The sequence below is a fragment of the Schistocerca piceifrons genome, chromosome 8 (genome assembly GCF_021461385.2).
Source record: "Schistocerca piceifrons isolate TAMUIC-IGC-003096 chromosome 8, iqSchPice1.1, whole genome shotgun sequence".
NCBI classification, from domain to species: Eukaryota; Metazoa; Arthropoda; class Insecta; order Orthoptera; family Acrididae; genus Schistocerca; species Schistocerca piceifrons.
The window spans coordinates 458,343,209-458,358,911 of record NC_060145.1 but is presented as its reverse complement, the minus strand read 5'-3'; the positions used below and the strand labels follow the sequence as shown (position 1 = coordinate 458,358,911).

General features: G+C 39.0%; 1 protein-coding gene across 5 annotated transcripts in view; it reads left to right on the top strand.

Annotated features, from left to right (window-relative positions):
- Positions 1-15,703, top strand: part of LOC124711247 (phosphorylase b kinase gamma catalytic chain, skeletal muscle/heart isoform) — a 133,248-nt gene that overhangs the window by 80,860 nt on the left and 36,685 nt on the right. For 4 of the 5 annotated variants that reach the window (XM_047241215.1, XM_047241213.1, XM_047241212.1 and 1 more), the window contains 2 exons: positions 13,768-13,865; positions 15,114-15,185. In XM_047241215.1, the coding sequence (XP_047097171.1) occupies positions 13,768-13,865; positions 15,114-15,185 (170 nt within the window). The remainder of the gene's footprint in view (positions 1-13,767; positions 13,866-15,113; positions 15,186-15,703) is intronic. The other variant, XM_047241217.1, reaches the window with a different exon arrangement.

Here is a 15,703-nt window from a genome sequence, read left to right as displayed (position 1 = left end):
TGCTTTCCATATACTGTATTGAGGTGAAGAACCTTCACGTATGTAGAACAAGCCAAGATGTACACAAAAAATAACTTAAACTGTATACTACCAAAAATAACCAGTTTTTTGAAAATTTAATTGGAAAGATAAAAATTCAACTCGACAAGCAGTGGCAGGAGAAATCTCATATAAATGGCTAAGGAAATGTGCAAGCCTTGAGATTCACTGGCTCCTTCTTCCGGCAGAAGGGTCGAAGGGGAGGCAAGAGGGATGAAGCAAAAGGATTGACGAAGTGTGGTAAATTGGTAGAGTTACAGAAAAGTCGCCCAGAACTGTGGGTAAGAGGAGACTTACCAGATGGGGTGAGAAGCCGTTCCTTCTCATCCCATTTGGTAATTCTCTCCTGACCTGATGTTTTAGGCGACTTTCCCATAACTATCCCAATTCTTCTGCTAGAAGAAGGGGTCACTGGCTCCAAAAGCATGCATATTTCCTTAACTTTTTGTGTTTTTCTCATGCCACTGCATGATGAGTAGATTTTTGTCCATAAATCTCACACTGTGGTGACAGTCATGGGGTAGTGATATGCACATACATATATGGCAGTAGTACCACGTACACAAGGTATAAAAGAGCAGTGCACCAACCACAGTGTGAAGAGTGTGCCAAAAATACCACATTTTAGGCATTATTTTTCACCACGGACAATTCAGTGGCCAACAGCCATCATTTAATGACCGAGAGCAGTGGCGTTTGCATACAGTTGTCAGTGCTAACAGACAAGCAAAACTGTGTGAAATAACCATAGAAACCAGTGCGAAACATATGACAAATGTATCTGTTAGGACAGCGTAGTGAAGCTTGACATTAATGGTCTATGGCAACAGATGACCAGTGCTTTTTCCAACAGCATGACGTCGCCTTCAGCACCTTTGCTGGAGTCACGACCATCTCGGTTGGACCCTATACGACTGGAAAACCATGGCTCGGTCAGACAAAACCCGATTTCAGTTGGTAAGAGCTGATGGTAGGATTCAAATGTAGCACAGACTCCATGAAGCCATGGGCCAAAGTTATCAAGCAAGGCGCTGTGCATGCTGGTGGTGGCACCATAATGGTGTGCACTGTATTTACATGGACTGGACTGAGTGTTCTGGTGTTCGCTACTTGGAGACCAGTTGCAGCTATTCGTGGATGTCATTTTCCCAAACAACGATGGAATTTTTATGGATGACAACACGGCATGTCATGAGGCCACAATTGGTTTGAAGTACATTCTGGGCAGTTCGAGCAAATGATTCGGCCACCCAGATTGACCGACATGAATGCCATTGAACATTTACGGGACATAATTGAGAGGTCAATTCGTGTACAAAATCCTGCACCAGCAACACTTAAGCAATTATGGGTGGCTATAGAGGCAGCGTGTCTATGTATTTCTGCAGATGACTTCCCGCAACTTATTGAGGCCGTGCAACATCCAGCTGCTGGACTATACAGGCGAAAGGAGGTCCAACACGATATTAGGAGGTATCCCGTGACTTGTCTCATCTCAGTGTATATTAATCCGTATGTTGGATTTAAAAAACACTATTATTATACTGCTTAATGCTATCCATGCTTATGAAAAAGAAATCTATTGCTTTGAACAAATCTGTTACCTCCTAAGATATACTAGATAGCTGCCATTTATCTTCTATTTACAGCATAATATTTACTTCATTACACTACTCTTTTTCAAAGAAAAAAGTTGCCTACATCATTAAATACTGATTCCTGCCTACAGTACATTACTCAGGATGTGTACACACTGGGAAAAATGGGAAAACACAGAACTTTTTTTCAACTGCAAAAAAGTGGTACTTTATTAGAATTCTGGGAATTTTTATTGTTTTATTTTTCCATTAAATTTTTCTTATTTTGAGTAATAAGAACTGATACTTCATCAAAGAATTTTACTTTAAGCCTTGATTGCAGAATAATACTGCAGTAGTAAAACATAAACAAGAGAATAACATCAAAATAAAACTTTAAATTCGAAGAAAATGTTGCATTTACAGCAACAAAACACAGGTCCACACACAGACCTGCCAACAGCAAAATATGTCAAAGGCTTTAGGACAACAAACTGCTTTGATGAGCGTGATGTCACAATTGTGTATATTTCTGATGGACTGCATGAACATATTGTGTATAGTTGTTGGAGAAGCATTACTTTCAAAGTAACTTTCTTTTTATGCAAGATCAATTATATTCTGCGTGAGAATGTGTGATGAATTTCTTAAATCTTGGAGCATTTGACTCTCATTCAAAACTTAACACTTTAAGGACCAGCCACTTAGAAAAATTTCGGACTCACAAGACCAACTATTTGTGCCATTATTTAAAATTTTATGGTGCATTTCTGTTTGATATATCTCAAAAGGCAAAACGCATTAAAAAGACCAACAGAAGATATGAAAGCTTAGCTTTTGTTGTAAGTATACTGTTTGTTTATTAATTTAAACCATAAACTTTTTCTATTTGTGTGTTCATATTACTTAACAGTGATGTCTACTGGCTGATTGTATCATGTGTCCTATGCTCTGAATATCTGCTGTCATTGGCTGGTGACATCACGTGATCACACATTTATACTTGTGTAATAAGAAAATAGGCATTGTACGTGTTGCCACACGACAAACTTCTTTCCAAGATATGTAAGTTTTTGCTGGGTTTCGTTTCTTGAGTGTGTGTGTGTGTGGTTTGAGGTTTTCGGGCGCTATTCGTTTCTTAAAGTGCTAGGAAGTTCTACAACAGTTCACAAAATCATTACCTTTCAAGTCATTGATAAGTTTTATAGCTCCAAAGGAAAGTACACTGTCACTTCATCCGGAAAAAAGCGTACTTTCACACAGGAAAAAGTGTATTTCTAACCGGGAAATTCAAGAATTTTTTTCTTGTCCATTTATAAAACCCCGTTACTATTTCTCACATAGCATTACATCTGTACTCTGCAAAAGGTTCTTCCCATACTTCCCTATACCACTTACTGGGGCTTCTTACCATTCAAGTTGTGTGTGGCATGCAGGAAGAATGATAGCTTAAATGTCTCTGTGTGCACTGTAATTAATTTAATCTTCTCCTCGTGGTCCTTAATACAACGTATGTCCATAAATTAAGTTCCGTTTGGTTATATAAAACAAACGTGTACAGATACAGAAAAAATATTTATTGTACAAAAATCTACAACTGTTAAACTACTTTTCTACATAGCTTCCAAAATGTTATAGGCACTTGTCATAGCGTGGCACAAGTTTTTGTATGTCTTCTTCATAGAAGGTTGCCGCCTGTGTATTCAAACATGGGGTAACATATTCTTTCAGCTTGTCATTATCATTGAAGTCTTGACCACCAAAGACAGATTTTACGTGTAAGAAGAGATGAAAGTCGCAAGGACCGAGGTCTGGGCTGTACGGAGGATGATCAAACGCATCCCAGTGAAAAGTTGTTTGGTCACATTCGCCGTGTGAGATTGGGCATTATTGTGGAAAAAACACCACTTTTTGACAGTAATCCTCGGAACTTGTTCTGTATTGCGCGGCGCAATTTCTTAATGTTCTCACAGTAACCATGTGCAGTCAGCAAAATGCCTTATCTGTCCCAAAAAACGGTCCACATGACTTTTCGAGATGTGAAGATTTGCTTAGGCTTAACCTTCATTGTGGATGAAGTGTGCCTCCATTCCATTGATTGCCGTTTTGTTTCAGAGGTGTCGTACGATACCAAAGTTTCATCCCCCATGACTATCCCGCGTCCGGCCATCCTGATTTAGGTTTTCCGTGATTTCCCTAAATCGCTCCAGGCAAATGCCGGGATGGTTCCTCTGAAAGGGCACGGCCAACTTCCTTCCCCGTCCTTCCCTGATCCGACGAGACCGATGACCTCGCAGTTTGGTCTCTTCCCACAAACAACCCCCCTCCCCCATGACTATCCGAGAAAGAAAACCATCACCTTCTTCATCAGTAACCACAGACGGGTGTCCACTTCATTCTTAATCATGCACTTGATCACATTCTTCATTGACACAGTCTGACCCATCTCCTAACCATTGAATCACTCATAGCATTTTGTCCGTAAACCTTGCAGACTTGCCGATGAATTTCCTGTGGTTTAACTTTCCTTGGATTTAGAAAATGAATCGCAGATCTGACTTCACATGCGGCGGCATTTTCAATCACGGCTGACATTATAAAGAAGCACTACAAAGCACACGTCGGCAGCAGAGATCTGAAAATGGCATACTTAAATCCCCAGTTAATGCTAATTCTTGAAACCTTGTACTTTGGTTTTCGCAGGATAGTTTATATCTATATTCGAGCATCAGCCAGTTCAGTACCTCTTTGACTACATCTAGTATCTCCAACAAACCTACTACAAATTTTTACAGCCAGGTATTTGTATGAGTTGTCTCATTCCAAGTGCAACTCACTGATACGGCGTGTTCAGTAAGTCTCTCCGCAGTGCCGTATGATTGATAGCAGCGCGTGACGTATGATTGTTTGCCTGCCTGGGTTACTTCCCTTCAAGTGGACTCTGCCAACATTCCACTGTTTCGTTTATCTCAGTAAAAATGAATATTCAATAAATTAATAACTTGTATTTCACCAAGTTTCATTTCGGTATATTCACTGCGGCATACGGCACGCGCGGCTAACAATTGTATGGCACTGCACAGAGACTTTTTGAACACCCCTTATTTACTTCTTTTGTGAAGTGCATAATTTTACATTTCTGGAAATTTAAAGTGAGTTGCACCACTTTGAAATATTATCAAGATGTGGCATAATACTTGCGTAGGTTTTTCAGATAGTATGAGGGTTGAATGAAAAGTAATGCCTCCATCCTCGTTAATTGGGTTTGGATGGGAATATTTTAATAAACACAGAAATAATCCTTAGAATGTGATCTTTAATTACCACTATTCACTTTTCCACATGATCACCAGCCAATTGGGTACATTTCTGCCAACAATGAACAAGTTTTCTGAAGCTGTCACGGAAAAAGTCGACTCTCTATTTCCGTAACTACAGTTTCACAGTTCTCTCAATGTCTTCATCAGAAGCATAATGATGTCCCCACAGATCATCTTTCATTATCGGGAACAGATGGAAGTCAGACGGTGCTAAATCTGGACTGTATGGAGGATGCCGTATGGTGGTGAGATTCAGTCTCTGAAGTCTCAGTGGTTGCTGTCAAAGGATGTCCAAATCGTTGTTTGTCATGAAGGTCAGATGTTCCCCCCTCAACATCTTTAAACTTACCCAACGACGCACAGTACTCACATCAACACAATCACCGTAAACTGCTTTCATTCTCTGATGAATCTCCTTTGGGGCAACACCTTCTAATGTCAAGAATTCAGTGACTGCATGTTGCTTAGATTGCATTGACCAACCGTCTGCGCAGCATTCCATACTTTACACAGTAACAACACAACCGTTCAATGCCTGCCAACTGGAGCTGTAGAGATGAGGCTATGGAACAAGCGAGTACCTGCCGCGTACTAATGCTGCTAACTGCTGAAGAGTTAAGAAGGTGGAGGCATTACTTTTCAGTCAGCCCTCGTACTTCATCACAGATAACTGCATCATCTGCAAAAAGTCTAAGGTTAATGTTGTGTGCCAGGTCATCTTATTATTAGAACGAACACTGCAGCTTGCCTTGCATCTAATAAAATGTTTTAGTTCCTGAATCTAGATATTCAGTTAATTTCTTAGCAGAGCAGCTCACTAGCATGCTTGTAATTTTGAACTGGATGGGTTTCCTGACTTCTTACTTTATTTTAGCTGGAAACTTGTTTGAATACCTTTACATAAGAATACTTATCACATCTTTGAACCCTAAAAAACTGGTGATGTCTGTATGAAAATTATTTTTGTCTCTTATATTTTGTTTGTGGAAATCACAATTCAGTTTAAATTGATTTTTATTGTCAGCATAAAATGTAATCCAGAAGTAAATATATTGGGAAGTGAGTGAAAGACTTGAGAGGTCCTTAAGGCTTCTGTGAGATATTGTATAAAGTACAGTTATCTACTTTACGCAGTATTCTTACTGTTTGCTTCTGCCAAATAAACTCTTTATTTACTGTTGGTGTGCTGACTCAGAAGATAATTCCATAAGATAGCAAGGAGTGAACTACACAAAATATGCCTATACTCTTGTCATTAGGTCAGCATGTGCTGAATTGATATTTTTAATTAGTTTATCTGTCAATTCCATTTTAACTTGGAGGAAATTATATGCTGTGTGTTTCATTTAGTGTATGATCCTTAATGTCTACATCTGGTGCTATCAGGTATTTCTTCCTTGTTTAAAACTGCATAGCGTGAGTCTTTGTGAGATTTGATCTAAGCTGTGTCTGGTAAGACTGAGTAGATTTCTGACTAGTACACTCTTTTTGGAACCACCCTTTAAAGTAATTAGAAAATCATTTATGTAAGTTAAGAACAATAGTGGGACTAGTACCAATCCTTGTCTCATTCCATATGTTGTGTTTCCCCATGGCTGCATGTCTTGAACACAACCTGTAAATTAGACACTGTGCTTTCTGTTACGAAGTTAAAACACTGTCTGTACAAGGGGATGCCATTAATGGTATGACACTTTTGTTTCCTGAGTAGAATTTTATGGTCCACAAATCAAATTTTTGGTAAGGTCACAAAATATACCAACAGTATAATTTTTCGTGTTTAGCCATGCCAGGACTTCATTTGTGGGTCTTCTCTAGCTTTCTGTCTATGGAATGATTTATAAACCCCAAACTGGGAGACAGTTAAGTGCTCAGTTAAATGAGCCAGAATTCCATCATAGACTGCTTACTGAATCACTTTTGAAAACAGGCGGAAGTGGAATAGGTCAGTAATGAAAGGTTGTTTGCAGATCTGTAGTTAATAAATGGTTGTTACAACAGTACATTTAAATGTCTGATGAAGTATGCTCTGAGTCATTGATTGGTTATAAAGATAGTTTGAGCATAATCCTGTCAAGTCGGCACAGGATTTTAATATTCTGCTAGAAACTTCATCATAGCATAACCAGCTGAATCACTACATTTTAGTGACCTGATGAATTTTGTGTACTCCATAGGGGTTGTATTTCTGAAAATATTGTAAGTTGGTGGTACATGCAAAGTCATCACAAAGAAATCTTGTGCATCTGTGTTTGGTTGTTTGTTAGTGGGTCCTACCTTCTCTTCCAGTGTGCAGAAGTAATGAATAATTCGGAAGTGTTACCATGTTTTGCCTTAATTTTACATTCCTGATGGTAATGGAGTTCCAGGTGCTGGCTACAGCTTGTCCTCTGAGTTAGGTAGAGCTCTATCTTCTTCGTACATGATAATTTAATCCCAGGAGTTATTCACCTCTTATTCTTGCCTCTGTTCCGTTTTTCCCTTATTTGGTGTAGTGCAAAGCACGATTCGTATTGCTGTTGGAATATGTTTAAGAAAAAGTTTTCCATCTAGAATGTCACCTTTTTAAATTTCTCCATGGTATTGTCCCCATAATTCTCTCTAAATCTTGTTACGAAGCTATAGTTTATAAATCTACGCTACAGTACTTTTCTTTTCTGGTGTGTACCAACCTGATCAGTATATTTTATTGTTAGTATTTGACCATCTTGCAAAATCTGCAGAGTACTTTGCGGTCGAATATCTTCAGTCCCAAAATCACATGACCTGGGTAGCAGTGTATCTCACAGAGATGAATCCTATTCCTCTCATTCAAATGCTCACTCCAAAGATATTCCTACTCTAATGTTTCCACCAGAGTGCTAATTTTGAGAAATCCTTTTACATTTTCATTTGTCACCTCCTCCTGGAAATCTGACCTCTTTATATGAGACTCAATTTGATCTTTTAATAGCAAAACTAAGAACAAATTCTGTCAATTTCTTTTTGTTGAAATCATTTTAGTTAATTCCAAGTGTGTGGGAAAGGGAGGGAGGGGGGGGAGCCAGTGGTCTGTGGCTTTGAAATTATGTTGTCATTGTTATTTTCCCAAGTGTTCCTACTTGAGTTCTAAGATTAGTGTTGATGTTTTTATTCATTGTATAGCACCTTTGTTCATACAGTAGTGTAGTAGTGTGGCATTCATGGATTTGACTTTCTGTTGAAGAGCCCCTTGGTTAGCTGGAAAGCCTTTCCAGTTTCTTCATGTGTGATAAAAGGTTACCCCTTCTGCAATGTTTGGTTCTGAATATTCTGAACGTTTCAAACAATGGAAACTTCAGGTTGCATTATCTACCATATTATGAAAATGGTAGAGTGCTGCTCACAGTAAAGATGACACATTGAGTAGCAGACTGGTACAAAGAAATGAATGTCACACAGAGAGCACTGGTCCTCAACCATCGTCCTGCTTGTGGCGAGGTTCTACTATCCCCTTCATTTTTAGCGCACTATTTGTGTGACGTAAATGATAGGGAGTGTGTCTAAGGGAATTACCTTTCTGCAATGACCTGTTAAAAAGAATCTTTATCACTGGAGGACGCATCTTCACTTGACGTGGAACTGGTTGTGACTTAATAAAAAGTATTTGACCTCCAGTGCAAATAATTTCATCCAAAATCTTTGAGAAAGGAAACACATACACATCCACACAAGGAAGTGCATATCTCTCTCTCTCTCTCTCTCTCTCTCTCTCTCTCTCTCTCTCTCTCTCTCTCTCTCACACACACACACACACACACACACACACACACACACACGAGACCACTATCTCTGGCTGCTCCAGCCAGAATGCCACTGCATCAAATGGAAGCAGCAATCAAGTGGGACAGGAGGGAAGGGAGAGGGATAGCAGGATTTGGATGTGTGGAGAGGAGTGAGTGTTGCCAGGTGGAGCTTGGAGGCACCATAAGGTGGCAGGCCAAGGCTGCCAGGTGTAACATTAGGTGGCAGTGGTGTAGGAGGGGGGGTAAGAGGGAACAGAAAAAGGAGAAGAGCTGAGAGGGGGGGAGAGAGAGAGCAGCATACAGTGAGTGTGAGAAGACTTGAATTGGGCGGAGGTGATAGGACAGAGGGGATGGAGAGAATGGAAACTGTTGGGTGGAGACTGTGGGGATAGTACGTTACCCTGAGTTGTTGGATGATTAGGGGAGCTGAGACTAGGAACTCGGATCTGCACAGTTAAGAAAAGCTCTGGAAGTGGAGGGGTGGATCTAGAGGCCCAAGATGTAAAGCAGCCATTGAAATCGAGAATGCTATGTTCAGCTGCATGACTTGCCACAGGATGGTCCACTTTGCTCTTGGCCACAGTTTGGCAGTTATTTCATCCTAGTAGACAGCTGGTTGGTAGTCATACCTATATAAAAAGCTGTGCAATAATTTCACAGTGCTTTCACAGGTGGCCCAATCCCTGATGGGGTAGGTTAAGCTCGTGACAGGACTGAAATAGGAAGTGCTGTGTTGGTGGTTTTGGCAGGTCGTGCAACTGGGTTTTCCACAGGAATATGATTCATGTGGCAAGGGGTGGTATTGGGAGTGGCATAGGGATGGATGTTGTGGACATCACGCGGGCAATGTTTGGCTGATGTTTGGAGGGTGATCGAGGATTGGGGGGGTGTGGGGATACGGCATGGGAAATTTGTTGTTGGTCTAGGTCTGGGCAATAGTGTCTATCTGTGAAGGCCTCTGAGACCTTTGGCATACTGGGCAAGGGAGTTCTTACCATTGCAGATACGTCGTGGCCAGGCTGTATGAGAGGGATTTTTTGGTGTGAAAGGGATGATAGTTGTCAAAATGCAAGTACTGTGGGTGGTTGGTGAGTTGAATGTGGACAGAGGTGTGGGTGGAGCCATGAGAGAGGAGATGGTCAGCCTCCAGGAAGGTGCTGTCCTGAGTTGAGGAGGACCAGGTGAAGCAGATGGAAGAGTTGTTGATGCTGTGAAGGAATGAGTATAATGTGCCATGGCCATGAGTCCAGAGCTAGATGTTTCAATTTTCTAATTCTCTTCAATTTTCCTTAGTCTGCTTGTAGCTCACATGTTGGCTATTGAACTGGATTTTTTTGTCCAACAGTGAGTTGTAACTTCACCCTTTCAACTTTTACCCGAAGCTGGCTGATTTGCTTAGTGGTTGAATCGGGAAAATAACTTGACTTTTGAACTCCACTAAGCATTGGAGTCGATCAGTTGAGACATAGATCTTGAGCATCAGCTGTGTTTTCTATTTAACGTATGTCCTACACATGAATGTCCTTTCTTCTTAGTACTCTCCCACATGTGAAAAGAAAAAAGGGAAATTTGGGTTGACATTCTATTGATCATGTCGTTAGAGGTGGAATGCAGAGGAAATCAGTTGTATTTTAAAAGAAATCATCCCAGCATTGTTCTCAAGCATTTTAGGGAAACCACAGATGATTTGATTCTGAATGGCGAAATGGAGATTTGGATTTGCATCCTCAAGTGTGAGCCCAGAGTCTCACCCACCATTCTGCCTTACTCAGCCCCAGTTGTGGACCTAGCTGCTACTCTACTCTCGAGAGAATTTGATAGAATTTCATGGAAAATAAGCTAGAGGTAAATGGCTCAGTAGTTTCTTATCTTTCTTACAGAGTGGGAGGAATTAAGAGCACATACTCAACCATTTGGAAGATCTTGGTTTTTCACATCTTTTAAATGAGGTCCATAAGCCTTGTTTTCTCATATATTTTAAATAAGGCCCATAAGGCTATCAGCAATTTGTCTCCAGCGTACCTCTTGTACTGTTAATTCTTTATCCTGTGCATTGTTGTTGAGGAGTAAGTTTATCCTTTTTGGCTGAAGATGACTCGGAATGGCCACCTGCATTTTCTTAAAGTACTTTGTTGTCCAATGTGTGCTGGTAGGTGTTGAGGAGTGGCTTAAAATAATTTGTCAGGATTTCACAGTTTTCATAACCACTGTGATCTGCTCAGTGTCACTCTCTGAACTGGCGGTAGATGGTAGACTAGGCAAGGTTGTATTTTCATTAATAAAGTAGTTCAGTTCTCCCCACCGCTCTCTCAGCCTTGATATTATATTCTGTCCAATCTCAGTCAACTGCATGGTGACGGTTGTGTTAGCAGCATCCCCCCCCCCTCATACCCTCACATTTGTTTTGCAGTTTCAGCCAGAGCTTTTCACAGTTGCTTCCTCTTTTTCAAAGTGATGGATTCCATTTCATGAATGTGCACTGATTTTCCTGCTGTCTTTTGGAAGATGGCTGACTTTGATTAATGATGACACAAATCTAAGTTGATATTTTTCTGATCCTTCATACCCTCTCTTACAATAACACTGTTGTCAATTTGGAACTCAACATGGTTGGTTGAAATTAAAGTAAGAAGAAATCTATAAATCCTGAAAAAGTGTTTTGAAACCATTCGAAATTCAGTTTGAAAACATTATTAACTCCACAAGTTTCTCTCTGTTGTGCTTTAAAAATTATTCAACTCACTGCAGAACAATGTTTTACTAAAACTTCCTCTCTCTTTTCAAGCGATGTTCTGAAATCCTTCAGCAGAATGACTGTGTGTTTCTCTGGAGATCCTTAAAAACATATTTTCCTGGAATCTTTGTGATAAGTTTAAATGTTACTTATCCAACTGATAGATTTCCTTCTTCATATCTTTTCTTGGAATTTCTTATGTAGTGCACAATGCAACCATCCTTACAACAGGTCAGTATGCAAAAATATTTACTTTAGTAAACTGCAAAACTATAAGGAGGCAGATTGACTGGCCTAAATTTACCATCAGAAGGCAAACTCCTGTACCCTAATATACCCAGCTAAAAGCATATATCGAATCTGTTGGTTGCATCCTCATGGGAAAAAAAAGGGGTAGATTGGAAAGATGGAGCAGATCATTCCCGATCTCAAGAGGAGAGGCTGTTTTAAGGGTAAGGCTGAGGATTGGTGAGTTTAGCGTTAGGAAGGGATTAGTGGAACAGTGAGTCATAACTGGATACTGAAACTTTTAGGAATGGTATCAAGGTGTGAATAGAACAGTTAGAAAAGTACAAGGACTGTTGTTTGGCTAGAGACGGGGCAAACTTGTGGCAGGAGTGTAAGTATTGTGATTTGGGTTTAGAAAACAAGATGATTTTGGTGAAGAAATGTGAGAAGGAAGACTAGTGAAGAGAAAACGGACTAGAATAAGTTGAAAAGTCTCAGTATAGGATGTAGACAAATTGGCCAGTTGGCCTCTGGGAGACATGCAGAAAATAATTGATAGTAAAATAAGTTTACAGTAGGAGGTTGTCATTGAATACACTGAAAGTTTGCTGAAAAGGAATCAATAGAAAACCATCAAATGAGAAAAACAATGGCCAAACAAGAAAGGGAGATTTCCAGGTGGAGATAGTGAAAGAAGATAACAAAAAGTGAAAGTACATCACGAAAGAGAAGAAAAACCAAATGGACAAAGGAAAAGATCATCACACAGAGCAAAAAATACAAGGACCCAGCAAAGATATCATTGACAGTGAACCTGATATATGTTAAATTTGAGTAAAGTGAATAAAGGTTTTCTCAGCAACTCTCGGTGGTTCATAAAAATGGCTTCCTTCAGATATCGTTCCTCCCTCCCTCCATACACAAACCTCCACATTTTCTCACCCCTTTTGCTGCTTTGATCTTTCTGTTACATCTTCTGATTTAGATTAATGTGGACAATGTATCCCTAACTTGGCTTGTAACTGAAATAGAGATTTAATTATACTACACACCCATCAATAAGTTTGATGCTGTACATGGTAAACATGATGCCAAACTGAGCAATGCTGCATTTTACAATGCAGCTGAAAAATCATCATTTTGGAAACAGCAAATAAAATAAATGCAGTCGTTCAATCATACATCACAGTGCTTGCATGCTACATTAACCATGTCATAGAAACAGTAATAGAAGGTATATTTATTTACCTGTTAATGATAATGGCCCTGCCGTGGAAATGTGACATGGCTTTCAGGTTGCTTGTGAAAGAATTTAAATAGGTGGTTCAGGTTCAGAGAAACACACAAAGCTGTTTAAAGCAAAAATTTGATTATGTATGCTGGTGCAGTTACTATTAATGAATATAAACTTCCTGTAAACTTCACTGCATCAATTTTGGTAAGGATGGTTGTGGCTGAATGTAAAAAGTTCTCTAGAGTAAATGAGGCAACTTACCAAATAGTGGAAGCTTTGTTTATGGCCACAAGTTAGAGTACACATATATATGCGCAAGCTTATCCACCTCACCAAAATGCGCGCATGCACCCCCCCCTTGCCCCCCCCCCCCACACACACACACACATATGGCTTTGTCACATTATACATATTTAAAAAGTTTCAAAATGTTACACAGTGTTGTTATATAGATATTTTATACTTTAGGATTTAAGGAGACCATTCGGCAAAAAGCAGAACTGACTTGTCAATAGGCACACACAAAAGAAGGAAAACTTGCTAGCTTTCAGAGTTATCCTTTCATGAGCTAGAGTGTGTGTGCGTGTCTGTGTGCATGTGCATGTGCGTGGGTGTGGGTGTGTACATACTCTAGCTCGTCAAAACTCCAAAAGCTAGCATGTTTTCCTTCTTTTGTGTGTGGCTATCGACAACTCAACACTTCTGCTTTTTGGTGCCCAGTGGTCTCCTTTATATTCTGCAAGAACTTTCCCACAACATTTATAATAGATATTTTGTAGTTACACTTCTACTAAGGCTTTTAGTTATTCACTTTTTATATCTATGTCATATTTACAAATAATGTGGTGAAATTATTTGTTTTATCTTCCAGAGCCCCCAAAGGATTTAATACGGAAACTGCTTGTAGTTGACCCAAATGAAAGAATCAGTATTAAAGAAGCCCTTAACCATCCCTTCTTCCAAATTATGGTAAGAATACAACAGATTTTTTTTCTCTAGTGAGTTTTAAGTGAACATAATGTTAACAGACTTGTTACTTATGTTGATATCGGAAACACTTACTGTTTGTTCATGAGTAAGTAATGTCCTGTTTGGTGTAAAGAACTGACACGGTACATCAAAGATACTGCCTCATAAAAATGTCTTCGGAAATTAATTAAAGACGTGTTGTTCCATAAGTACAGTTGTCTTAGCTTTACACAGTCAGCAAAAAACATTAGAATGTAGGAACAAGCAGGGCACTATTTTAAATTTACTGAAGGACCAATGCCTGGGCCATATGAACTGCTGAGATAGATACATTGTAATCAATCTGTTTTTGGCATTTGGCTGAAAAAAGCCAACACTGGTCTCTTACTCACAGAAAAATAAGTTTAATAGTGAGGACATCCGTAACAGAGACACAGTTCTTCATCCACTTTTTTTAAAGAGAGAATAATGTGTGTTTAGCTCACAGATTTCGCCATTGTTAACAATAAGTGGTTCTGATGACTTAATTTATTAGTTCCAATTCCTTGGGGCATTTTCTATGCTTTCTACAAAAAATGTTAATATTGTGTAAGTTAATAAGTGGTGATTCCAAAATTAACCTTAGTTTGCAGATACCTTGAAACTGGGAGGTCTGTGAGATAAGTACACTTGGTATACTATAAGAACACATCTTAATTTTCATTGAAAACTAACAAACAAAATATACAGCAGATAGAAAGCAAAATTGTTTCACAGCATTTGACTAGTATCTTCATTTCAACTGTGAAGAATCCTGCCAGTTAAAGTATACTCAGTTGTACTGTATCATGTGTGTTTCTCTGAATACTTTTATGGTTGCTACAGTTATTTATTGTAATACTTGTAATGGTACATTTTGTTTGCCACCTTTTGATGGTTGACATTAATTGCAGAACTAGGCAAATCTTACAATCACCAGTTACCTTTAGCAACTGCTGGCATAAAAAATAAAATAAAATAAAATTCCTTTGCTTACTTGATGGATAGTATTTGTATTGTTCTGACATCATACTTGTTAAAGTATCTAGTAATATGCCCTCTCATTTATTAGTGTGTGGTGTTGGAAATAAATATTGAGACAGTAACACCTCCTGTGTTATATTTAGTATTCAGATGGGTAAAACAATCCAGTGGATAACAACATTACAAACTGAATTAAATTAAATTTAGTTCATATGTTAAAGAGTGTAAAAACTTTTTGTTTTACAGTTTTGGGACCAAGATAACTCTGTGAAAGGTGGGACTTCCAGGAGATTTAGTCGAATATGTCAGATCACACTGGTAAAAATAAAATAAAGTGATATGTGTTGTAGTGTTTGGGTAGTTCTCTAACTCTGTGAAGTTTTTGTATTTTTATTGTGGCTCATCTTTTCATAGTTTATGTTTTGTGAGTGATGTGAATGCCATGTAAGCAACATAGCATTATTCTTATCACCGGGAGTTGTGGCTGATGTCACTTTCTGGTCTCTAGTACATAGGGCAGTAGATTTTAACACTAGTACAAATGTTTAGAAACACTACAAAAATTAGTAAAACATGAATAAAGATAAATGAAAAAGAGTGTACTTTTATAAATGACTGACCTTTGTTAAGGTAAAATGGAACATCAGATACACATTGTCATTATTATGAAAATTGCAATGTTGAACTGGGTTCATGTGACTGAAATGAGCTTTACACTTCAGATTAGGCACATGACAGTATAAAGGTAATTAAGGTTACAGGATTTTACACAATGTATTACTTTGTGTATTCAGTATGTCCTGGGAACCCTACACGCTGTGATCAGAGGCTCTAAA